At 36.4% G+C, this 26,338-nt stretch overlaps 2 protein-coding genes across 8 annotated transcripts in view; one reads left to right on the top strand and one right to left on the bottom strand.

Moving 5' to 3' along the window:
• LOC110440386 (cytoplasmic dynein 2 heavy chain 1-like) overlaps positions 1 to 8,474 on the bottom strand; it is a 67,853-nt gene extending 59,379 nt beyond the window's left edge. For 3 of the 6 annotated variants that reach the window (XM_021483446.1, XM_021483449.1, XM_021483450.1), the window contains exon 1: positions 1,563 to 2,062. In XM_021483446.1, coding sequence (XP_021339121.1) covers positions 1,563 to 1,592 — 30 coding nt within the window. In that variant the 5' untranslated portion in view covers positions 1,593 to 2,062. Of the gene's footprint in view, positions 1 to 252; positions 280 to 317; positions 357 to 396; positions 1,491 to 1,562; positions 2,063 to 2,948; positions 3,107 to 3,288; positions 3,363 to 4,603; positions 4,853 to 5,231; positions 5,465 to 6,101; positions 6,348 to 6,886; positions 7,194 to 7,733; positions 7,963 to 8,404 lie in introns of those variants that run through there. The other 3 variants (XM_021483451.1, XM_021483447.1, XM_021483448.1) reach the window with 3 other exon arrangements.
• Positions 8,475 to 8,590: 116 nt separating this feature from the next.
• LOC110440356 (DCN1-like protein 5) lies at positions 8,591 to 18,799 on the top strand. 2 transcript variants are annotated; one of them, XM_021483376.1, is made up of 10 exons: positions 8,591 to 8,682; positions 10,020 to 10,105; positions 12,075 to 12,214; positions 13,400 to 13,482; positions 14,442 to 14,515; positions 16,033 to 16,124; positions 16,521 to 16,629; positions 17,039 to 17,143; positions 17,330 to 17,432; positions 18,713 to 18,799. In XM_021483376.1, the coding sequence occupies exons 3-10, from the start codon at positions 12,141 to 12,143 to the stop codon at positions 18,772 to 18,774; spliced, it is 702 nt and encodes a 233-aa protein (XP_021339051.1). In that variant the 5' UTR covers positions 8,591 to 8,682; positions 10,020 to 10,105; positions 12,075 to 12,140; the 3' UTR covers positions 18,775 to 18,799. The 2 variants fall into 2 exon arrangements, with proteins under 2 accessions (XP_021339051.1, XP_021339052.1); XM_021483377.1 differs by having other exon boundaries at positions 10,051 to 10,105.
• Positions 18,800 to 26,338: the final 7,539 nt, after the last annotated feature.

The raw sequence follows: 26,338 nt of genomic DNA on the forward strand, positions 1-26,338 counted from the left end.
GGGGGCTGGCTGTTAGGGGACAGGAGTGGTTTAGATTAAAAAACCTGCCTTAAATCTCACTGGTAAAAATGCATAAATTCACACATTCTTATGCAGTTTTAGGGAAAACAAAATTTCATTTGCATCCTCCCCATGATATTTTTCCTTCCAGAATCTGTCTATATATGTTATATTGCTAAAAATCTCTTTGGACATTTCTCCTTCTTGGGTGCTCCATCCCTGTCGCAGGAACATATTACCTGTCTGACTTACCCTTGCCTCCAGTTGTCTGACATACACCATGTTGTTGACTACTTTTGGCAGGTTCTGACATACACCATGTTGTTGACTATCTCGGGCAGGTTCTTCCCCTTTGGTACCCCTGTTCTCCCCCTCTTAATTCCCTGTCTGACTTACCCTTGCCTCCAGTTGTCTGACATACACCATGTTGTTGACTATCTCGGGCAGGTTCTTCCCCTTTGGTACCCCTGTTCTCCCCCTCTTAATTCCCTGTCTGACTTACCCTTGCCTCCAGTTGTCTGACATACACCATGTTGTTGACTATCTCGGGCAGGTTCTTCCCCTTTGGTACCCCTGTTCTCCCCCTCTTAATTCCCTGTCTGACTTACCCTTGCCTCCAGTTGTCTGACATACACCATGTTGTTGACTATCTCGGGCAGGTTCTTCCCCTTTGGTACCCCTGTTCTCCCCCTCTTAATTCCCTGTCTGACTTACCCTTGCCTCCAGTTGTCTGACATACACCATGTTGTTGACTATCTCGGGCAGGTTCTTCCCCTTTGGTACCCCTGTTCTCCCCCTCTTAATTCCCTGTCTGACTTACCCTTGCCTCCAGTTGTCTGACATACACCATGTTGTTGACTATCTCGGGCAGGTTCTTCCCCTTTGGTACCCCTGTTCTCCCCCTCTTAATTCCCTGTCTGACTTACCCTTGCCTCCAGTTGTCTGACATACACCATGTTGTTGACTATCTCGGGCAGGTTCTTCCCCTTTGGTACCCCTGTTCTCCCCCTCTTAATTCCCTGTCTGACTTACCCTTGCCTCCAGTTGTCTGACATACACCATGTTGTTGACTATCTCGGGCAGGTTCTTCCCCTTTGGTACCCCTGTTCTCCCCCTCTTAATTCCCTGTCTGACTTACCCTTGCCTCCAGTTGTCTGACATACACCATGTTGTTGACTATCTCGGGCAGGTTCTTCCCCTTTGGTACCCCTGTTCTCCCCCTCTTAATTCCCTGTCTGACTTACCCTTGCCTCCAGTTGTCTGACATACACCATGTTGTTGACTATCTCGGGCAGGTTCTTCCCCTTTGGTACCCCTGTTCTCCCCCTCTTAATTCCCTGTCTGACTTACCCTTGCCTCCAGTTGTCTGACATACACCATGTTGTTGACTATCTCGGGCAGGTTCTTCCCCTTTGGTACCCCTGTTCTCCCCCTCTTAATTCCCTGTCTGACTTACCCTTGCCTCCAGTTGTCTGACATACACCATGTTGTTGACTATCTCGGGCAGGTTCTTCCCCTTTGGTACCCCTGTTCTCCCCCTCTTAATTCCCTGTCTGACTTACCCTTGCCTCCAGCTGTCTGACATACACCATGTTGTTGACTATCTCGGGCAGGTTCTTCCCCTTTGGTACCCCTGTTCTCCCCCTCTTAATTCCCTGTCTGACTTACCCTTGCCTCCAGCTGTCTGACATACACCATGTTGTTGACTATCTCGGGCAGGTTCTTCCCCTTTGGTACCCCTGTTCTCCCCCTCTTAATTCCCTGTCTGACTTACCCTTGCCTCCAGCTGTCTGACATACACCATGTTGTTGACTATCTCGGGCAGGTTCTTCCCCTTTGGTACCCCTGTTCTCCCCCTCTTAATTCCCTGTCTGACTTACCCTTGCCTCCAGCTGTCTGACATACACCATGTTGTTGACTATCTCGGGCAGGTTCTTCCCCTTTGGTACCCCTGTTCTCCCCCTCTTAATTCCCTGTCTGACTTACCCTTGCCTCCAGCTGTCTGACATACACCATGTTGTTGACTATCTCGGGCAGGTTCTTCCCCTTTGGTACCCCTGGTCTCCCCCTCTTAATTCCCTGTCTGACTTACCCTTGCCTCCAGCTGTCTGACATACACCATGTTGTTGACTACCTCGGGCAGGTTCTTCCTCTTTGGTACCCCTGTTCTCCCCCTTTTAATTACCTGTCTGACTTACCCTTGCCTCCAGCTGTCTGACATACACCATGTTGTTCACTATCTCGGGCAGGTTCTTCCCCTTGGGTACCCTCATGCCTCCCCCTTCTTAATTCCCTGTCTGACTTACCCTTGCCTCCAGCTGTCTGCGATACACTATGTTGTTGACTATCTCGGGCAGGGTCTTCCCCCTTTGGTACCCCTGTTCTCTCCCTCTTAATTCCCTGTCTGACTTACCGTTGCCTCCAGTTGTCTGACATACACCATGTTGTTTACTATCTCGGGCAGGTTCTTCCCCTTTGGTCCCCCTGTTCTCCCCCTCTTAATTCCCTGTCTGCCTTACCCTTGCCTCCAGTTGTCTGACATACACCGTGTTGTTGACTATCTCGGGCAGGTTCTTCCCCTTTGGTACCCCTGTTCTCCCCCTCTTTATTCCCTGTCTGACTTACCCTTGCCTCCAGTTGTCTGACATACACCATCTTGTTGACTATCTCGGGCAGGTTCTTCCCCTTTGGAACCCCCATGCCACCCCCTCTTAATTCCCTGTCTGACTTACCCTTGCCTCCAGTTGTTTGACATACACCATGTTGTTGACTATCTCGGACAGGTTCTTCCCCTTTGGTACCCCTGTTCTCCCCCTCTTTATTCCCTGTCTGACTTACCCTTGCCTCCAGCTGGCTGACATACACTATGTTGTTGACTATCTCGGGCAGGGTCTTCCCCTTGGGTACCCTCATGCCTCCCCCTTCTTAATTCCCTGTCTGACTTCCCCTTGCCTCCAGCTGTCTGACATACACCATGTTGTTGACTATCTCGGGCAGGTTCTTCCCCTTGGGTACCCCCTTGCCTCCTGGCCTCTGCCCAGTCCGTTTCTGGAAGTCATTCTCCACCTCCTTTATGTTTACATTCAGCTGACCCAGCAGTGTCTCTCTGTAATTGTATACATTTTTATGATAAGATATATGCTACCTTGCTACAACAGAAACAAAAGAGTTCCTTAACAAAAATATAACTTGCTTTCTATTTTCATTTGCAGATATTTCTTAGCACTTTTTAAGCGTATAGGAGAGTACAGACTTTTTTTTTCACTGAACTCTATATCTGGCCCTTACCTTTCGGACACCATTTCTTTGTTGATATTCGGTCGTTTGATGAGTTCCTTATATCGTTGAAACTCTCTCAAAAGCTGAAACAGAAAGGTTAAGGTTTCAACCATTTACATGCATTCAGACATTTGCTAATTTTAATGCATTTACTAAATTTAACATTTTTACTTCAAGGCAAGACTTTTTATGGAATGTAAGTGACGAAATATTTAATTAAACAGATATCCTGTACATTATAATCCTTCTGCTTATAGAACCACTTTAACAGAATGCTTGGCTGTGTGTTCCTCTTTCCGCCTTTTGTAAAATACAAAATACCTTGTATTGTTTCTGATGATTTCTTAACATATGATGTCCAGTATTTTTGGGGGGGGGGGACTTCTTGGGGCCGACAATGGGCCCCATTCCCAATTGAAACTATTTCATATTTATGCTTAATTCCCAAAATTTGCTGTTTACTCCAGAAACTTTCCTTCCTAATTTGTAAATTGTATTGGCATTTTCTTCCCAAAGGAACGGGGGGAAATGATGTCTCATAAAAAGAGCAGTGTAAAAATTAGAAGATTATCAAAACTTTCAACAAATTTCTCTCTTAATTGGAACAAGGTATAAGGTATTGGTTTAGCTTCCCTACCTGTTGTGGGTAGCCCTCCAGAGCTTTCACTAGGTATAAGGTATTGGTTTAGTTTCCCTACCTGTTATGGGTAGCCCTCCAGAGCTTTCACTAGGTATAAGATATTGGTTTAGTTTCCCTACCTGTTGTGGGTAGCCCTCCAGAGCTTTCACTTGGTATAAGATATTTGTTTAGTTACCCTACCTGTTGTGGGTAGCCCTCCAGAGCTTTCACTTGGTATAAGATATTGGTTTAGTTACCCTACCTGTTGTGGGTAGCCCTCAAGAGCTTTCACTAGGTTTAAGATATTGGTTTAGTTACCCTACCTGTTGCGGGTAGCCCTCCAGAGCTTTCACTAGGTATAAGATATTGGTTTAGTTTATATGGGGTAGCCCTCCAGAGCCTTCACTAGGTATATCTATTGGTTTAGTTTCCCTACCTGTTGTGGGTAACCCTCCAGAGCCTTCACTAGGTATATCTATTGGGTTAGTTACACTACCTGTTGTGGTATAAGATATTGGTTTAGTTACCCTACCTGTTGCGGGTAGCCCTCCAGAGCTTTCACTAGGTATAAGATATTGGTTTAGTTTATATGGGGTAGCCCTCCAGAGCCTTCACTAGGTATATCTATTGGTTTAGTTTCCCTACCTGTTGTGGGTAACCCTCCAGAGCCTTCACTAGGTATATCTATTGGGTTAGTTACACTACCTGTTGTGGGTAGCCCTCCAGAGCTTTCACCTGACTTCTAAGTTTGCCTGCGATTTTCTGCTCCACTGGAGACATGATTTTGTCATACTGAGCGACTGCAGCGTTCCAGAGAGGTGTTGTGTAGGGGTTGTATTGTAGAGGGTTCAGACCCACAAACGGGGAGAATGCATCAGTTGTACGTAGCTCCTTCTGTTCCTGGGAGCTCAACAGCTGTAGCTGCTGTTCGTGAACGATTCTCAATGTCAAAATCTGTGGAAAGAAAGGGTATTACTGCATTATACACAAAAGTTAACTGTTTTATATAGAAAATTCATATTTTGTATGAATATCTACTCTTTTCTTCATTATATCATGAAGTAATGTGAATAAACTAATAAAGCTAATTCGTTTATGGACAAAACGAAGTTATTTATAAAATTATCCTGCAAAATATATTTTTGGAAATCCTTCCTAAATGACGTTTGTTTCAATCAAATGAATTTCTAAAATTCATTTACTTCAATCATGAAAAATAATTGATTTTTTGACAATTGTTTTTATTCTCCCTTGCTTCTTCATTTTCCTTTCTATTTGAAAAGAAAGAAAATTTTGTTGAAAGAGTACATCTGAAAGTTTTATAAAGTCAAACCTCTTCTAATCGCTGTGCCAGCTTCTTTAGGTTATCTGGAGTGTAGCGTTCTCCTTTCCAAGGATTTGGTCGGAAGTTTTTCCAGAACTGAGTTGTCAAGGTTTCACACATTCCAACAAAGCGTTCACAAATGGCCACACCTGACCGCAGGGATTCCTTGACCTGGCCATAATCACCTTGCCAGATGTCTTCTTCCGCTAGCTTTCTCTGGACATACCGACCCAAGGAGCCACCTGATGTATATAATAATACATAGTTAGGAGCCAAGAAGATTGATATGACATGACTATACTACCTCAATACTACATGCATGCATCGTAGCTTGCACACAGGGGGGGCCGTCCTTAAATGACCATAGCTGTTGATAAGACGTTAAACAATACTAAACCAAACCAAACCTATACTACCTCAACACAATTTTAGGCCAACCTTAAAATTTCCTCTGTCTGGTATTGACTAACCCAACACATACGAAGTTTGGGTCGGTGTGTAAGAAAAAATAAATATTTTCTCCACAATAAATAGATTGTTAATAATAAACAACTCTAAGGTATTAAAGATAACAATACTTTATAAACTTAAAGCTTTAATATAAAACCATTATAAAGTATAAAAGCTAAATTTCAGCTTAAATTTTAGTTGTTATACCTAGCTACTCCCTCAAAACAAAAAATTAGTTTGTGAAAAAAAATTGGGGTCAGCACATAAATCGTCAGCGTCAGTCGGTCTATGCTAACAAACTTCATTTTATAGTTGGTCTTAGACTTTTACTTTGACTTTATCAGAAAAATAACATATGATTTCCATGAAAATTTACAGAATAACAATTTCAGGTCTGATTGTATATATTTGCCATGTTGTGAAACAAACCTATGATCTCCATGAGGTGTTTCATTCTATCCTCGGGATAAGGGTTCCTGTCTTCGCCCTTCCACACCTCGTCCAGTGTGTCCTGAGTGACTTCCACCAGTTCCATCACATCCTGGAGTCCCATGGCATCCAGTCCGCCAAACTCCTTAGAGATTGGCTTGAACAAGTCCACAAAGTTAGCTGCTCGCTCGCTACTTCTCGCCTGATCAGCCCAGTACTGGAATTCATCCGATGGACTCAGGATAGCTGCAACCATACATTCCAATACATGGGATGACTTAAGAATAAAAAGTTAGGAGATTTTTTTTCCCATTGGAAGGGAAATTCAGTTTTGGGTCGAGAGATTTTCATTATATATTTTTTTATGTTGAACTATATTCATAAATTAAGAGTTGTTCATGTAAACATTCACATTATTGCAACTTAGTAACTAAAAGTATGCAGTGTTCTTTCTAGGGTTTCAAGCACATTAATGCTAGTGTCATATGTCATAAACAGTTGATTCACGAAAGAATAGCCTGCTAGAAGTTCCTGAAAAGCAGGCAATCAGCAACAAGCTTTTAATGAGAACACTAGTTAATATATCAGGATATGGGCAACAATATCATAATTGTGTTTCAGCTTTAAAAAATATTTTTTATTTTGCAAAACAATTTTTAGTCAGGACTCAACAAATCTTGAATCAATCTGACCATTGGTAATAAGTAGTAAAAACAATAAAATTGGAAGAATAGTCCTTAACTTTTTATTCTGTCCAGACCATCTTCTTAAAAAAATATGCTTACATCCCAAATTGTCGCCATCCTTTGACTTGCCAGTGAAAGAAGCGTCCTGCTTCCTAATGGCACTCCCCAGTCCAGCCTCAAGTTCACTTATCAGGCTTTGTAGCTTCGGGTCAAGATTGCGACTCCATTTGCCATCTTCTAGAAGCAGTGGAGCATAAATCTTCTGGACAGCATGATAGAGAGTGCTGAGTGGGGAGTCGACCATTGTAGATACAATGATGTTAGTATGTAAGTCATCAGGAGTTATCACATCAGGACGGATTTTAAAGAAAACAATCACTTTTTCTTTCTGGTCATTAGGTTCAATCTGAAAATTAATAAAAAATATATTTACCCAAAGCACTGTAATAACAGCAAAGAAATATGATGGGAAGATACTGCCTTACTGGCAAACTAGCTTATCCAGTAATGTGTATATAATAACCCTGGGTCGTGCTGATCACTAGTTCAGCGAGGTCGAAAGTGGTCAGTGACTCCATGAATGGGTGCAAGCGTGCATGTTACAGTATATTCCTCTGTCAAGACACAGCTATGTTGGAACACAAAAGATTGTAGATCTAGCAATATGGTCCAATTAAAAACTTCTACTGTACATTATACATTGTGTAGCTCATACACGTCCAAGTTTAATTAGCACTCACATGGAGAGTATTGGACATGAGCTGTAGGTGCTATACTTTGACCATATAAACCTACAGAATGTTCATCTCCTGTTTTTCAAATGAAATACAATGACAAAGGCACTCACTCATTCTTACACAGAAACAAATGACACATTTAAATGACAACTTATAAACTGAAGACACTTATGACTGTAGTTTACATGTACATTTCCTACAGATATAACCTTGTTTGATAAAAGCAAACGTCTCCCACTTGTCCTAGCATCAGGTCTTGCCACCAACACTGAGACATTTCCATCGTCAAGGAAACTATTCATCGACGGGGTTTCCCCTAGAGTTGTGATGATGCCATCAGTGGGTGGCACGCCAAAATAATTGGCTGTTGTTGCCAACAGGTATTCCTTCCTTGAATCCCCTCCCGGCATTTTGGTGTCAATTGGATATCAAATATTCCTGAAAAGAAATGAAAAAAGACGTTTTATAGTCCCTTGCCATGAATGATGAAGTGGTTTGGACAATCAGTGAGTATGTTACATTCCAGAAAATAAATCAAAGCATTTTAATTTTACAAATATCTACAGCTTGAATTTTCTGAACAATACATCATTTCATAATACACATCAAAACAGAAAAAAACATAGCTTGACAGAATGCTAGATATATATCACATAGACCTTATATCGTTTACTGTACAGCACAGTGTTTACATGAAAATCCCAGAACTACATAAATTTGTTAGAGTACAGAAATATAAGAGTGGCAGTAATTCAATAAAGATTGCCTTATTTAACTTTCAGGATTATTATTCATTATTAAGATAAATCCTCAAATTACGCTTTTCAATAAAACAGAACTGCCTTCTAAATTTTAAACATATAAAAAGAATATTTCTCACATAATTCTTACAACATGTGAAGCAGCTTTCACTTGCCGAGGAATGCAGCTCCAGCAACGATATAACAAATATTTTGGTTGGTTGATCCGGACGCTACTAACGATTGACCAATGAATGCGACGTTTATAACACAGTTCGGTTGAAAGGCAAACCTCGATCCATACGTCTTTCAACGTCCGGTAGGGAGGGAGGTTGAACCACAGGTTCATTTCCGTTCCGCAAACGCTGCAGCAAAGAAACGGCTGTAATAGCAATTTTGACGTATTTTTTGGTTTATGGTAGGTATGAAAGGCGGCATCTCCATATTTTAATATTTGTTCTATACATGTGCATGAAACTTAATGCAATTCAGAAGTCGGTAAAGTGGGTATTCTCGCCACAAACTTTTCCTGAAATTTCCTGATGATTTCTCTTTGAGTTGTCAGACGAATGACCCTTGCAGGTTCAAGTGTCATCTGAAAACTCAGAAAGTTCATTGAAACTTGACCAGTTAATGTTCATAATGAGTCGTAGAACTGTATTGATTTTTATTCAAATTCCATACAGTCGATTTTGACTTGCTGTTGTCTGAACTTGTTTATGTAATACGGAAACTGAGTTTATCCATACTGAATAAGCGCCAGTCATTTTTCAATCTTCACGAAAGTGTTCACAAAGTATTTTGTACCATTTTGTCGTACCCTTTTGTCGCATAATACTCTAAATTTTCATAAAATTAATTAATTACTAAAGTTCTGTTGTTAAACAGTCTTAAACACAAAATATGTCTCAATAATCAAAGACGGATCAAAATGTCCTAACCAGCATTTATTTTGAATGATGAAATGAAAACGGGCTCTTTGAATGGTTGTCTTTTCATCTGAGAAAATGTCTAATTGTACATAGTTTTGCAAGAGAGGCTTTGATACCAAATGCAACTGTATGTTATATCCTGTATAATAAACAGATTCATTGATGGTTGCCAATGGTTATGTTAGAATCTAAAGAGATAACTGTTACATATCAGTAATAAATAAAGTGTATAAGAGGAAGTTTACCAATTTTCAACTGACAGGGTTGAGATGTTGACAGGATATTCTTACTTAAAACATGCTGAACTTCAGCAATTATACATATTTCATTCAAAATAATCAAATCATCTTTTGAAAATTCATCAAAATGACAAATGGATACTTGTCCTTACAAATTCACTGTAGCTGCATGTGTTGGTTAAAGAAATGATTATTTGCCTGTTCCAGGACTTTCAGTAGACCTTTAAGAGTATGTTTGATTTAAATAATTGTTTTTGCCGCCCAAAAAACAAATTCACTCTTTCTGAAAGGTCACAGATATGTTTTGACACTCCAAATTTCATTTTATCATCACATATTTGATCAATTAAATTCTATTAATGTCAATTCAGGGTCGACTGAAAGCTCTTGAGTCACATATAGATTGATAAGAAAAACTCAGATGTAGTCTTAATTGATGTCAGATATATGGTCACTTTAGATCAGTTGTTAAGTTGTAATTTGTAAACAAATTAATCAGAAATAACCAGGTAATGTTGAAAACCAGGTATTGGTTCAACATTACCAAGTATTTCATAATAAATGTAATTTATGGATTGTTTTAGGTATTTGTCTTTTGCTTCACCACTGTTACAGTCTGGAGGAAGATAGAGAGTGTGGTCCTCCTCTGCAGAACAAATTTACAACCCTGGTAAGTATTGTTTTACTGATAGTTTTATAGGATTTAGATTAAATAAGGGATATACAGGAATGTCAAATGGTTTTGAACTTATGAGCTCAGGACTGAAGTTACTATAACAGTGACAAATCCAGAAATGTTATATATATTTTCCTGTTTGGAATGTCCCTATTCCCAAATCCAGTTGTTGCTCTGTATCTACATAAACGTATGTATATCACTTAGAAACTGTTCTGTGTCAGCCAATAACTAGTCCTTGCAAAATACTATTTTCTCTCCCACCTCTATTGCATGTAAGATAGATACATGTATCCAGGACTCCCCTGGCGTGACTCTTATGTAGGATTGGTGCACTCTGTGACCTTAACTATTATGATGTCACCACCTCAGGAACATATAAGAGTTGAATTTAAACTATGCCTTTGGTATACTGTATTTTTTTATCTTTCCAAATATAACGAGCGTCATGGGAGTAGTCACCCCTCCAATAATAAATGGAATTCAAGAGGACAGGCATGATACAAGATCATTGCTGGAAAACCAAAACAACGGTCTTCAGAGTCTTGCTGATGAATTCCAAACTACGATAGATGCAGGAGTACAGTCCTGTAATGGGGCACAACATGAGTTCCGTAATGAAACACACCCTAAGTTCCGTAATGGAACAAACCCAGAGTTCCGTAATGGAACAAACCCAGAGTTCCGTAATGGAACAAACCCAGAGTTCCGTAATGGAACAAACCCTGATTTCCGTAATGGGACACACCCCAATCTCCGCAATGGAACACAGTTCTGTAATTGGACACACCCCAAGTTCCGTAATGGAACAAACCAAGAGTTCCGTAATGGAACACAGTTCCGTAATGGGACATCTCATGATTTTTGCAAAGGAAACCAATCTTGTGACGAGTCATACAGAAGACCGCCTCAAATGGACAGGTACCAGGACATTTCTGAAAATGCTCCACAGTATAGACCGGAGGCATACAACAGAGACAACAGAACCAATACTCGGCCGCATTTTAACTAATAAAATGCTAAACGCAACTTCTAAAGTAATTTGACAGACTGTTCACATTACATGACTAAATCTGTATGCAAAGATAGTTATCTGAAAAATATAAGAAAACTAAGCTCACATTATTTTCCGTGACAATATCCAATTCAGGACCATTGTAACAGTTATAGAAAAAGACACTATCAAAACTCTTAACTGTTAAAAAGTGTACCTTCTAACTCGAGATGTCTCGCCTGACCCAGTCTCAGACTTGGCTCCAACTGACTCGTTCAAATTATGCATCACCTTTCATAGTGACATTTGCTGCACTACAAAATAATAATGCAATGTTCATGCAGGCAACCCAAAAGAGCAATATTTACACGATATAATCCCGGAAATATTACTATAATTTTACAATATATTATATAATTTCCATCAATATAATTAGGCTAAATTATAGTACGAACGAACCGGAAGTGACCCGCAGTCAAAGTAAACAACTTTAACGGACATGTTTGCGAGGGGAAATGCACAACAGAAATTACCGGCATAACGCTTACAAGTCACTAGGCGCGAAGATATGACTTCTGTCCTAGAATATGGATATTTAAAATGAATACAGATAAGTTTCTAGAACATACAATAGGTTAATGGAACGGATATCTATTTCCACTTGTCTTAAGTTACACAGTGAATACTTTTAAACACATTGTCTGTAATATGTTTTACTAAAATTTTGAAGTGGGAGAATAAAAAAACTTCAATCGTTATGTATGTGGGGTGTGGAAATTCTACCCTCGGGTGCAGAATTTGGTGCCAGAACCTTGACAAACTGTTCTTACCCAAAATTTATATGCCCAGGGTGGAATTTCCATATCCCAATTACCTACATAATAGTTGACTCTCGATATATTAAGGATTTCTTACCAAAATTCTTGTATATGATGCTGTTATATTTATTATGAAAATGTTTCTTTACAGAGCATAGGTGAAGGACACACTTCACAGGAAGTGCTTGGTGGACAAGTGCATGAGAATTACTTCAGTATGCCCATAAGGAGAAAACGTTCATCACCTACAATGGAAGATTCTAGAACAAAGAAAGCAAGAGTTGCTAGCTGGTAAGCTTCTGAGTATTCTTATTATTTGAAAATATCCAACATATAGCTGTAACAATATTTTTATAAAATACTATAATGATGTATGAGGACACCCTGTCTAATCCATCCAATATGTTTATGGTTCTGTTAGATTTGATATGAAAAAAAATATCAATTTAAAAAACGATTTTACCTCTCTGTTACAACTCATAAATGTATTTTAAAATGTATTCATAATTTGCTATTTCAGTACAGACTATAGATATAATGGATTTGGTACAAGCAACGTGTTTCGTTTTACATTGAAAACTGCAAAATACACAACTGGTTAAAAAACAAAAGCATGGTGTTCTTTCAGCAACAGAACGATGTTTTGTTTTAAGTTAAGCCATCTAGATATCTTGATATTTTGTTATGTTTACATCATATTCCATAATCATGTATTATAATATTCATCTTTAATTCACTCATGAATACATAATTCTTTAAAACAAATAAAAAAAATCACAGTACTCGGTAAAGAGTACATGTCACTACATGCTATTTATTATTGTGCCTTATTCAGAAACAAAGTTATTTGTAGTATTCAAACTTGGGTTTATGTTGTTTTGCATCCATTAAGCTAATTTGCTTATGTCAGAGACAAAAATTGACTTACATTTTTTTTGAGATGGAGACAAAATTAGGGAGGGGGCTTAATTGCAGGCACCCACCCTGTTCCCAGGACATTTACCAAAGTGGCGAGGGGGCTTATTTGCGAGAGGGGGTTTATTGGCGGTAATATATGGTAGTAATTTATCATTCATCAAAGTAATGAAGTGCCATCCAGGTATGTTAGCTTGATCATTCCCTTTAAGTACAGTTGTAATGTTATCCTTGTCTGGACACGTAGCATGTAACTAACAAATTATGGCTAATAGTTTATTTGTAATTTAACGTAATTAAAGATATAGGATATTGAGTCAACACCACAAGAACCATTGTGATATTCACTTCTCATTTACATGTTTCCACCTGCTTTGCGGCCATCATCGGGACCAATTTAATTTAATTGTAACAAGAAATGCTTGGCACTGGTTTCTTGAACAATTCAGATGTTCTCTATCTGATTATTATCACGTAATGAATACACAATTTTGTTTAATTATGCTAATACTGTTTATTCATCACTGATACAATGATTTATTGTTTGACCTTGTTTTGCAGGGCAAGAAAAGATGGAAGGTCATGTGATACAGATAGTGCTTTCAGTTCTAAACGATGTGTTGCCTGGTTCCATGAATACACAGGTAATTTTGGGCATCATCTTAATCAAAATATTTTGTCTTATCTGTCTCAAATCTCTTCATTTTAATATATTTAATGAGTGCTCTGATTAGTTGATGTTACTCTGGTATTCCTGAGTCGTATGTGTCAATTAACCAATCAGGCAGTGAATAAATAATAATATCCAGGGGTTTTGCAAATGCTCATTTACGCTCTCTGCACCCCTGAAACATGCCATGGACACACAGCTAGCTATTTGATTGGTCTCAGTTAAAAAAAAACAAATGCTAGGCTGATACCCATCCTTTGAAGATTACAGAGGAGATAAAGTCAACTTAAAAGCCAGTCACTTTTACTTTTACGCTTCCAAGGGATCCTTCTGATGTACATCAAAGGATAAAACTAGTCATCTTGTATCATCTTCAAAGTGTCACACAGTGAGCCTTTGATTTTGTTATGAACATATAGTCAAGGGTGTAGAGAGCATATCTATAAGCGAGCGTGATATTTAACAACAGCATTCAGAAATATTCGTATCAAGGAAGAACGCAACCGATATTGATTGACGACACTTTAATTGATTCATGCTACAAGTGTGAAAGGCATTTCTACACAGAATCAGGATTTTTTAAGGATTTTGACATGGATTTGTTGGCATAACCTAACACTTTCATAATTTGTTGCATTATGATTCAAAATCAGTAAACTAGTGTCTATCTAAATTTGGAACTTAGTGGTACAGACAATGATTATTGATGCAGAACTAGAATGAGGAAGAATTTGATCACACTTTATTAAACATATAATTTGAAATCGATATATACTCTTAAGTTTAAAATTCTACATTTATTGAGTTGATTGACTTTCAGAAAACTTGAAAGCCTGTTTGTACATTTTCCAGAAGTTCTTTCATTTTTAATGTTAGTTTGTCTTATGTTGTATAGGAAAAGAATGATAGTTGTAAGTCTTTCCTGTGTTGAAGGTGCTGATGAAGATGTACTAGGACCAGAAGGAATGGAGAAATTCTGTGAAGATATAGGTGTAGAACCAGAAAATGTAAGCTGTGCAAATTTTGACATTATCTAATATTGAGGAAAACAAGAAAAACTGGAAAGTCAGTTGCTGTTTTATACAGGAAAAATATTCTCAGAGATTAATAGATTGAAACTCGGCACTATGTTTAGGTCACCTGAGACAAAGTCTCAAGTGACCTATTGCGATCGCCTGTTGTCTGGCGTCCGTAAACAATTTACATTTACGACTTCTTCTCCAAAACCCCTAACCCAATTTCAATGAAATTTTGCAGAAACCTGCCATGGCCAAGGGTCAACTAAAATTGTGAATTTCTTGACCCTGGGGTCTCACGTTTCCCCTTGGGGAGGGAGTAAACTTTACTATAGTTTATATAGGGAAATCACATTTTGGACCAACATTTGTTTAATTACCATTGGAAGAAATTCAATTTAGGTTAGCATTATCAGTATTGGGTAGCAGTTTGATAGTATGCACATATGAGCCCTGACTGACCCCCCGGGGCTGATGGGTGGGGCCAAAAAGGGTCAAATTGACTGAAATTGACTGAAATCTTCTTCTCAAGACCCAGATATGGTAGAATCAAATACTCTTCATAGATGGAAGGGTCTTAAGGTGCTTTACTAAAATTGTGAATTTCTTGACCCTGGGGTCTCACGTTTCCCCCTGGGGAGGGAGTAAACTTTACTATAGTTTATATAGGGAAATCACATTTTGGACCAACATTTGTTTAATTGCCATTGGAAGAAATTCAATTTAGGTTAGCATTATCAGTATTGGGTAGCAGTTTGATAGTATGCACATATGAGCCCTGACTGTCCCCCCGGGGCTGATAGGTGGAGCCAAAAAGGGTCGAATTGACTGAAATTTCAAAAATCTTCTTCTCAAGATGGAAGGGGTTTTAGGTGCTCTACCAAAATTGTGAATTTTATGACCCTAGGGTCTCACGTTTACCCCTGGGGAAGGAGGGGGGGGGGGGGGGGCAAAATTTGTTATGGTTTATAATGGCAAATGATACTAGTTTGAATATTACATATTGATAACTTGATTGGAATTATAACCCTAAGTTGACAGTTTGATACTTTGAAAATTTTGAGCCAGCCCTACCCCCAAGGGATGTAGGGTGGGACCCAATGAAGTCTGTGTGCTAAAATAAAATTTCTTCATTTTCCTTGTTTAGAATCAGAGGTGCTAGTTTCAAATACTTTTCAGTCTTAAATCTGCATGCTAGATATTGAATAAGGTGGTTTTATTGTTTTTGTCACTTTGAATAATATTTTTGTTCGTGTTAAAAACAAAATCAACTCTCTGTATAAATATATCAGGTGACCGTTAAGGCCCATGGGCCTCTTGTTTAGCTCTTGTTAATCGTATATTGTCAGAGGCTTGTAAAAATTGAAACTCACTTGTTTCAAAAATCTCATAAGATAAAGAAACTCATGTAAGTTGTTTTTCTATCTATGTCAGGATATATAAAGTTTAGAAATGTAGATATAATGTGTTTTGAAATTTTCTTATTTTCACTTGTTTCTTTCTGACAGATTGTGATGTTATCACTAGCCTGGAAACTGGGTGCCAAAAACATGGGATTTTTCACAAAAGCAGAATGGTTGAAAGGAATGACAGAATTACAGTAAGCTTTTTAAGTTTGTTCAGATACTGGTATATAATGATGATGTGGGAACAAGAAGGCTAAGATGTCAGTATTTGTTTATGTCGTGAGATATAGAGCACATGTACATTTTCAACTGAATTATCAAGATATTAAATGGTTTTGAGGAATTTTAACATAAGTAATTTTTTTAATTAAGATGTCTGTAATACCCTATTTTTAACAATGAAAGTGTTTTTCACTTTTATTTCAAGACTTTATTCTTTTGGTGTTTGCTTATGATTCATGTGTACAGTCAAATTTTATTTAAAAGTGAAAAGTATGTATTTTTGTAAAGGGAAGTGGGCAGCAGTTGAATCAAGGGAGGAAACCCTGTTTGCCAGTTTATTCGTAGTTGCTGTTGTTTTGTAATTACAGATGTGACTGCCAGAGTAAACTACAGATGCAATTAGATTATTTACGATCAGTTTTGGATGATCAAACACAGTTTAAAGGAATTTACAGATATGCATTTGATTTTGCTAGAGTAAGTATGAAGTGCAGTAAAACCTGTCATTCAGCACCACTCCTACAATGGTCATTACCTACATAGACCATCATCTATAAAGAACCATTTGTCTGTGGATATTTTCCTTATTATTTTCTCAACATGAAAAACACACATTTTCACACTGCGTAATTTTCCACTTTCATAGCATATGTTAGAGAGGAGAGATAGTTTTGATAACAATTTCAGTAGCAATCGGGAATACGGGTTACACTTTTTGAGGTAATAGAGAATGAAAAGGGTTAAAACTTTATTAAGGAGCGAGTATAAGGTGAACTTTGAAAAGCAAGAAAAAAATGAAGTTACATGGGGTCAATTTTAGGGAGATCTACTCCTTATGGTGATGTATTTATTTGAATTATGTCATTTCCTTGTTTCCGCTGATCAGGACAAAGACCAGAGAAGTATGGACATAGACACAGCTAAGGCCATGTTAGCCCTGGTGTTGGGGAAACACTGGTCACTGTTTGGCTCCTTCCATCAGTTTTTAGAGGTAAGTAAACACTGAAGGTCTCTGTTCCATTCCCTACACCGTCCTAGTGATTTTATCTTCAAACAAAAAATCATTAATCAAAGTTATTATCATTTTTCAAGTAAAATTTTTATATTTAAAACAATGTATTATGTACTTAAAAATCTGAATTATTTTTTTACTTTTACTTGGTTGTTTTCTTTACAGCAATCTAAATACAAAGTGATAAATAAAGACCAATGGTGTAATATACTGGAGTTCAGTAGAACCATTCTTCCTGATCTGTCAAACTACGACGAGGACGGAGCATGTGAGTAGTACATTTTAACTATTTTAGTGATATACTGAGTTGGAGAAATGTTCTCCCAGATCTGTCTAACTATAATGTTATGATGTCATGTTTATTGGTTTTTTCTGACATTGAAAAGGATTTTATTATACGAGAAATACACAAAATATGTTACATAAAAACAATTATATCAAGGTAGCAGTGTACAGTAGCGTACGGTGGCCTTGGGTGATATTTTTGTACAATGAATAACCCCTGTAATATTACATGTATCAAAAGTAAAAAAAAAAAACAGCTCTAAAATTGGCATATACATGATGAATTGGACTATGTGGGCTTCACATTAAAAAAAAAATCGAATTTGGCTTGAGACTACATTTTTGGCCATTTACAAATCTGTGTCTACACAACAAAAGCTAGCTTTTCATGTAGTCTATTTTTGTACTCTGCGCATGTGTAAATATTGTGTAAAATCCAGTTGAACGACCTATGCTAAAACGTGAGTATTTCTGTTTGAGTAGATGATATTTAATTTAAGACAGGTTTTAAGAAAAAAAAATACTGCTTGCGTGGGTCAAATTTTGGGTTAAAAATTATCTTTTTTTTTGCATTTTTTGGCGTTTTTTGATGTGGTAACCGTGGTTTTCACAAGTCCCAAATCTGGGGAAATCACTTGTTGAAAAAGAAATCATTCTTCTAAAAAAACCGTATTCGAAATGTAGTTTATAAATACATATATATATATATTAAAAATCAGAAAAATTATCTTTATGGAGGAATAAATAATATATAAAGAAAAACTCTTAACAACAAGTCTTTAGTACTTTCATCTCTTCTAGGAGATTCTTCAGACTGTTTATTTGAAGTATTATATATATATATGTACATGTAGGTGTGTTGTGCAGGATGAATCCGCTATCCATGTTTATCCGAGACATGCCCTTTTTTTAGGGTCAAGCCATTTCTACTGTACTCACCTACCCAAGTAGCACAGTTTTCATATTATAATTGATATAAAACATTTTAATAGTTTGGTTGCTTTACAAATATACTGAGTTCAATAGAATTGTTCTTCCAGATCTATCTTAACTATAATGTCTCAATGTCATCACGTCATGTTTATTGCCTTATTCTGACATTGAAAAGGAATTTATTATACGAGAAATGCACAAAATATTTTACAAAAAAATATTAATATCAAGTAGCACAGTTGTTATACAATAAATATAAAACACGTGCTAAACCTGGCTTTTCATCATCACTCTATCTTGTATAATAAAAGCTATTTTCCTGTCCCACAGGGCCAGTGTTACTTGATGAGTTTGTGGAATGGTACAAGGAACATAGAAGTATGAACAGCTGATTCATTAACCAATAGAATTCAAGTATCTTCCATGAAGTGTGTTGTGATTGGCCGCTTGACAAGGATGTTTCTATTATGCAAATGAAGTGAGAAGAGGAGAGATGTGGGGAACTAAAGGAAGTGAATTCTGTGCGTGCTGCCTTTCAAGCAAGCTTGACATTGAGTGACTGGCCGAGAGCTTGGAGGACTGTGTGATAGTTACCTTATGTCATACATGCATGTTACCCATCACTTTTCATGTTCCTGTGTTTGTTATAGTTACGCCAGCATTGATAACAATACCAATAAAATCAATCCACACTGCAAATGACAGACGTTTCCGGGAGTGTTCCGGTGTATACAAAGTCTTGTGGTAGCCCCGCCCCATAAATGTTGTCGGGCTCTGATAAATGTTTTCATGTTTTGGTGAATGTTTTTTGGGCTATTATGAATCTTACCGGGCTGTGATTCGATATCAATATTTTAACTTGCTTAGAAGGAAATTTAGAAGTTAAACAATCGGTGAGAGAAAAGTTCTAATTTCAAACAGACATTTTCGTGTAATTTAACCGATTTTTTTATGTGGAAAGTTGCTACCAGTAGGAAGGGGGCAGAGTATTCAAATATTGTGTGATGCAGATACTGTTTAAGAAATCAATAGCAATAATGTGTTTCTCCGAATTCGTACACCAGCATTTAATTTTGTATGTCTACTAAAATATTTTTGCTCCGATTTGATTATTTTTACTGGGAAAAGGAAGAATATCGCAAACCTGGCAATAATTGTTCTGATTCATACCATTGATTTTCCACTGTGTAGCACTACTAGAAAATGTAGGTGACTTGCAGTCCACCCAGTGTCACACTGTTTACTGTTGATCCTTCCTGGGAAGTGCCATATTCCCAATATTAGATCTGTCTCGTTCACTGTTTAGTACCTTTGCTTACTCATTCAAAAAGCTTTTATTAGAGAGAAAATCTGAATTGAAATACATTTTTGAAATTACAACCGAGTTAAAATGATTTGCTTGTGTTAAATATAAAATTCAAAATTCATTTTTTTAAGGCTATTGTACTGATGTAGGTAGATTGTGTGTGACGTGGTTGTTTCAAGGAAAATAATCAAATAATTGCTTTTAATTGATATTGATATATGTCTACAAAATTCTTCACCCCAGGGTTTGTAAACTGTAAGACACAATATCAACAGATTCCTTGGTTGAGATTTGTTTCAAAATGTCAAGCCTCAACTGAGAAATATTGGAATTGATGGGAGAAAATAAGAAGGGTCAAATTATACAAATCAATGTGTGAGAGATATAAGCATGTGTGTGTACATCCTTTTGTTATTGGCCAAGTTATGTCTATACAATATACTTAATTGTAGATTATTTGTTTGTATACAGAAGACAGTGCTTTTACTTCAGGGCAATCCCAAATATGAATATAAGGGAGTGGAGGTGGAGAGGTACTTATAATAATCGGGGACATTCAATTCCACTAGCCAGACACTGGGGAAGTGGATTTTTAAAATGTTGGTGCTGGTGAACATTTTCAATATTTACTTTGAAATTATAGGTTGGGCCAGCAGAACTTTTAAAATTCAACATGCAGGCTAGTATTCTAAAAATGAAATTATGCACCCCTTATAATCATTAATATCTATGTGGTTTGGTTTTTGAATTAATAATTATTAACATTTGTACGGTAGGCCCTAGAGAAAAGTAATTGGGGTTGTGGGGCTCTAAAATGGTGATTCCTGCCTTCTCCCCCCATATATTCTTTGGAATAGCCCATTTGTAATAATTTATGGTTCCATTATACGGAGATGTTATAAATAAAACTATTTTGAATTTATCTTATTGTAATAAACTATGTTGTTGGGGTTTTTTTCAGGAAAAAAATATCTGTTTTGTAATTAGAGAGTATTTTATGTGCACAAGTTAATCATTCATTCACCCATTTGATTAGATACTTTGTGATTATAGATTCAATATCAAATATTATTGTATTTGTTCATAATCTATTCTGTATACTATCTTATGCAAACTTTTTTCTTTTTAATTATAATGTTGTTTAGATTTCTAGCATTCCTTCTCTAACACCTATTACTTTAGACCGAATGGAAAACCAATCGATTTTGAGAAATTGTTTCTTGCCCATATCTACCGGTACACTGTTTCAGCCAGGATTTGTTTTTGAAAAAGTGATGAACTTGGTGATATGATGCTGGCTTTACCCTTAAAATGCTTCAGTTGAAGCAGAACCAGTAGTTCAGCATGAATGGAAACTTACCCAATGTGTTTTACTTTCTGGAAATTAAAATTACCAGTCAAACTAAAAAGATTTTTTTCAGACAAATACTGTTGAAGTAAAAGTTTGAAAGCATTCTTTTCTCTTTTTTTTCCAATAAAATTCATTGTACAAGAAATAATTTTAGTGCCATCATACCATTACTAATCACCAGAGTGCTATAATATTGTATGTGAGTTTAGACAAAGTGTTTTAAATTTAGTCAGTTTCTTGTACATTTTGTATATAGATGTTTCTTTGTGTATTGATTGTGAAGGTTGTAGAAAAATGAATCTTCCTCAAATTTAACATGTGCTTGAATGCAAATGATGCAATGAACAGAAGAAGGTGAAGAATACTTGATGAATAGTGGCATTAGAGTAATGTAAGGGAAATGTTGATAGTTTATTTTCTAAGGGGTTTATAAGTAACAGGATCACAGTAGATAAATAATCAACTACCTGTAAAAATATTGTTCTTTAATTGATTGGAGATGAAGTAACTCAGACATGAAATGCTTTATTTTACATGATTATATTATTATTGAAGGCGTTGAATCACTTTCAGATCTACAGAAAAAAGTGTCTGAAATTAACAGTAGCCCCGTACATGCAACACTTGTGTGTCAGTGTAAAACTGAAGTTGTCTGTGTCATATGAATGCCACCGATAGTCTTTCTGCTCCGAAGTGTTATCAGGTTTCTCCTCAAAAAGTTTTCTTACTTCCAGATTTGAAAAAAAACCCGTGTTATTCTGACTTATCACATTTTGGTGGCCTGGTTGGTAGTGCACAGAGGGTCTTAATGAGGGGGGAAACTGGAGAACCTGGAAACAACCCACACTGTTGACAGGTGACCCAATACCTCATCACGTCAGATCTAGGAATCAAACCCTGGCCGTCTTGGTAAACGGCGAGGGTGCTATGAACTGCACCACCCGACCACCAAATTTCCCTGCCTTGTGTTCTTTTAGCACAAAAAGCATTTTATAGCTTTATATCCTTTCTTATGTTCGATCTGTTTCGGAAATGTCAGTACATGGTCCTATAGAATAACAAAGCAATAAATAGTAGTGTTTTAGAACAGTGGGTTTTAACACTTGTAAAGGGACCTGAAACACTGTTATCTCTTTTTTTGTTTTCTCTTCTCCTCAACCCTTTGAAGCAAACATTGATTAGAACTAGACAGAGTATGTCACCTATTTATAGACTTCCAAATAAGGTAACAAAGTATATTAACTATTTAGTGACTTCTGAATGAGGTAACTAAGTTTATCACATATTTAGTACTTCTGAATGAGTTGACATCAAAGTATATCACCTGTTTAATGACTTCTGAATAAGATGACATCAAAGTATATCACCTGTTTAATGACTTCTGAATAAGATAACTTTACAGTATATCACCTGTTTAATGACTTATGAATAAGATAACTTTACAGTATATCACCTGTACTGTTTAATGACTTCTGAATAAGATAACTTTACAGTATATCACCTGTACTGTTTAATGACTTCTGAATAAGATAACTTTACAGTATATCACCTATTTAATGACTTCTGAATAAGATAACTTTACAGTATATCACCTGTTTAATGACTTATGAATAAGATAACTTTACAGTATATCACCTGTACTGTTTAATGACTTCTGAATAAGATAACTTTACAGTATATCACCTGTTTAATGACTTCTGAATAAGATAACTTTACAGTATATCACCTGTTTAATGACTTATGAATAAGATAACTTTACAGTATATCACCTGTACTGTTTAATGACTTCTGAATAAGATAACTTTACAGTATATCACCTGTTTAATGACTTCTGAATAAGATAACTTTACAGTATATCACCTGTACTGTTTAATGACTTCTGAATAAGATAACTTTACAGTATATCACCTATTTAATGACTTCTGAATAAGATAACTTTACAGTATATCACCTGTTTAATGACTTATGAATAAGATAACTTTACAGTATATCACCTGTACTGTTTAATGACTTCTGAATAAGATAACTTTACAGTATATCACCTGTTTAATGACTTCTGAATAAGATAATTTTACAGTATATCACCTATTTATTGACTTCTAAATAAGATGACAAAGTATATCACCTGTTTAATGACTTCTGAATAAGATAATTTTACAGTATATCACCTATTTATTGACTTCTAAATAAGATGACAAAGTATATCACCTGTTTAGTGACATCTTAATAAGGTGACAAAGTATATCACCTATTTAGTGACTTCTTAATAAGGTGACAAAGTATATCACCTGTTTAGTGGCTTCTTAATAAGGTGACAAAGTATATCACCTATTTAGTGACTTCTCAATAAGGCAACCTAATAGTATATCACCTGTTTAGTGGCTTCTTAATAAGGTGACAAAGTATGTCACCTATTTAGTGACTTCTTAATAAAGTGACAAAGTAAATCACCTGTTTAGTGACATCTTAATAAGGTGACAAAGTATATCACCTATTTAGAGACTTCTCAATAAGGTGACAAAGTATATCACCTGTTTAGTGACTTCTCAATAATGTGACAATGTATATCACATATTTAGGGGCTTCTTAATAAGGTGACAAAGTATATCACATATTTAGTGGCTTCTTAATAAGGTGACAAAGTATATCACATATTTAGTGGCTTCTTAATAAGGTGACAAAGAATATCACCTATTTAGTGACTTCTCAATAAGGTGACAAAGTATATAACCTGGTTAGTGACTTCTCAATAAGGTGACAAAGTATATAACCTGGTTAGTGACTTCTCAATAAGGTGACAAAGTATATAACCTGGTTAGTGACTTCTCAATAAGGTGACAAAGTATATAACCTGGTTAGTGACTTCTCAATAAGGTGACAAAGTATATCACCTATTTAGTGACTTCTCAATAAGGCAACCTAATAGTATATCACCTATTTAGTGACTTCTCAATAAGGTAACCTAATAGAATATTTCTCTGGTTAGTGACTTCTGAATGTGACATTTTAACACCTGACACAACAAACCATTAAACACACTTTGACACCAATTTATTACTGTCACGTGACAATAAATGTTGGCCTGCTATATCATTCTGTATACTGGGAAAATTTTGCTGCAGATTAACTTCCCCCTTTTTCACCCACGGCAACAAGGGCAAATATTACATGGAAGCAAATGTATGTACACAGCGTATCATATATAGCAATAATATATGAAGAACAAATTAACAACGTGCAAACGTAGATTTTACCGGTGAATGGCAAACATTTAACTGGGCGAAAGTCTCCTGGTGTACAGTATTCATATAAAAACTATTTCTACTACCTTCATATTAAATACATCTCACAGTAATTTATATGATGTTAACACCCAATTTTTCAATAGCCATGACTGCCTTGTACAAATATGTTGCCAAAACCTGATGCACATTTTGTAAAAATTGGTCATAAGCGTTAGCCTTGCATGGGAACTGCTTTGATTTTGTAATAACGATCAGATTGACACTTCCCAGCAAAAATATTAAATTGTAAATAACTTTGATCATTCACTTTAAATAAAAAATCATAAATTGTTGCACAGTTTTAGGATCCTTTTCATCATCTGTTTATGAAAGATTTGCTTGAGATATAAGATTGAATTAGAAATCATTACAAATGTGTTTTTGTTTGTTTTGTACCTGGTATTGTAACTATTCTGTTTGTTGATTGTTTGGTTCAATATAACTTCGATATCCAGTGCTTGGATTTCAGGAGATATACATTGGCTGTATGGATTGATATGTGTGAATGGATTTGTTGTAGGATATTTAAGGTATAAGAGTTATTTTTGTGTCATTGTCATGGACGATTTCGAAAATTTCAATCATCTTCCACTTTTTTTTTTTTAAATTGGTGCCATTTCTTAGTAGTCCATTGAAGTTACATGTTATTTAAAAGATTCTCACTAAGAATGCTTACATGGAATGTGTTACCTAGTAAAAATTGTTTAGATAATCTTGCAAGAGTACTATATCATTGTACCAGTTTTAATTTCATTTCTTATTTACAACAGCAAAACCAATATCATGACACCTTTTCATTTTGGAGGACACTTCCTCATGATGTTTTGGAGTTTTCGAAATTGTTCATTCATGGTAACATAGATCAATTTAAGGGTATATGCTAGTATATTGTGAGCTGTGTATATTCACTGATGAAGAGTTACTTGTTTTCATGGTATGGAATGCTATTAGGGTTTTGTTGATTTTTTAACAAATGTATTTGAAAAGTACACAGGAAGGATTATATTTGTTAGCTCTGAATTAACTCATTGTGATGTCATGCCAGTTGATGTTATTTTACTGTGGGAAAAAAGAGAGGTTTAATGTAAGCTAAAGCTAAAGGTACACATGAATGAATTAATATTTTACATTTAACTCATTCACCCCTGAAGACACATTTGAACTCTTCCAATTCAAAGGTTGGAATAGTCCATTACAAAATTTCAGGGGTGAATGGGTTAAGAGGGTTGGAGACGCAACGTCCCTTATAAGCTGAAAATCCAGTGCAATTTGGACAATAACTGCCGTTGATACATGTAGTATACAGAGTCCCCGTTAATTGCTCATCAATGAATTCCAACGGAGCACGGACAACATGTAAGAATCTTGCTCATAGATGATTAATGTGTTGACATGTTTCGACTAAAAGATGAGCCGTCATCCTGTTCAACACAATGTCTGAATAAATCATCTATGAGCAAGATTCGGCAGTGTTGTTCTCCCTCTGTTGTTCTCCCTCTGTTGTTCTCCCTCTGTTGGAATGTTCATTTTACGTTTCTATACAACTTTCATAACCGTGTTGACACGCATTGTGTACATTTCAGTATATTGCTTGGAATTTTTGGTTGGAAATGTTGTCAAATAATAATGATAATATAATAATTTGAGGTTCTTGTATACTGCTTTTTCACAACCTAGTTCATAGGTGGTCTCAAAGCGGTTCACAAATTATTATCCGTGGTTATAGGGCCTTTGCAACCAGCAAATATCTTTCTCAACTCCCTTTGCTGCCATTTCGGCGCTCACAGCTAGCATTCTACAAGTCTAGCACTGTCCAACCACATAATACCAGTGTTCATTAGAGTTCAAATATCAATCTTCTCTTTTGTAAATGGAGTTAGTCTGTACATTTTAATAAAGATTATCAATTTCAACAAATTATATTAGAACAAGTCCTGACAAAGGATTTGGCCAAGTTAGCAGACCTTTTATTAATCTTCTTCCTTTAACTCCCTTTTATCAAAGATTATGATGTA

Source organism: Mizuhopecten yessoensis, unplaced genomic scaffold, assembly GCF_002113885.1.
Source record: "Mizuhopecten yessoensis strain PY_sf001 unplaced genomic scaffold, ASM211388v2 scaffold11179, whole genome shotgun sequence".
Lineage (NCBI taxonomy): Eukaryota > Metazoa > Mollusca > Bivalvia > Pectinida > Pectinidae > Mizuhopecten > Mizuhopecten yessoensis.

Coding starts and splice junctions, on each gene's coding strand:
- LOC110440356 (XM_021483376.1), top strand. CDS start 12,141: ATGCCCATAAGGAGAAAACGTTCATCACCTACAATGGAAGATTCTAGA. Junction 16,125..16,520: donor AAAGGAATGACAGAATTACA/GTAAGCTTTTTA, acceptor TTGTAATTACAG/ATGTGACTGCCAGAGTAAAC. Junction 16,630..17,038: donor ATGCATTTGATTTTGCTAGA/GTAAGTATGAAG, acceptor TCCGCTGATCAG/GACAAAGACCAGAGAAGTAT.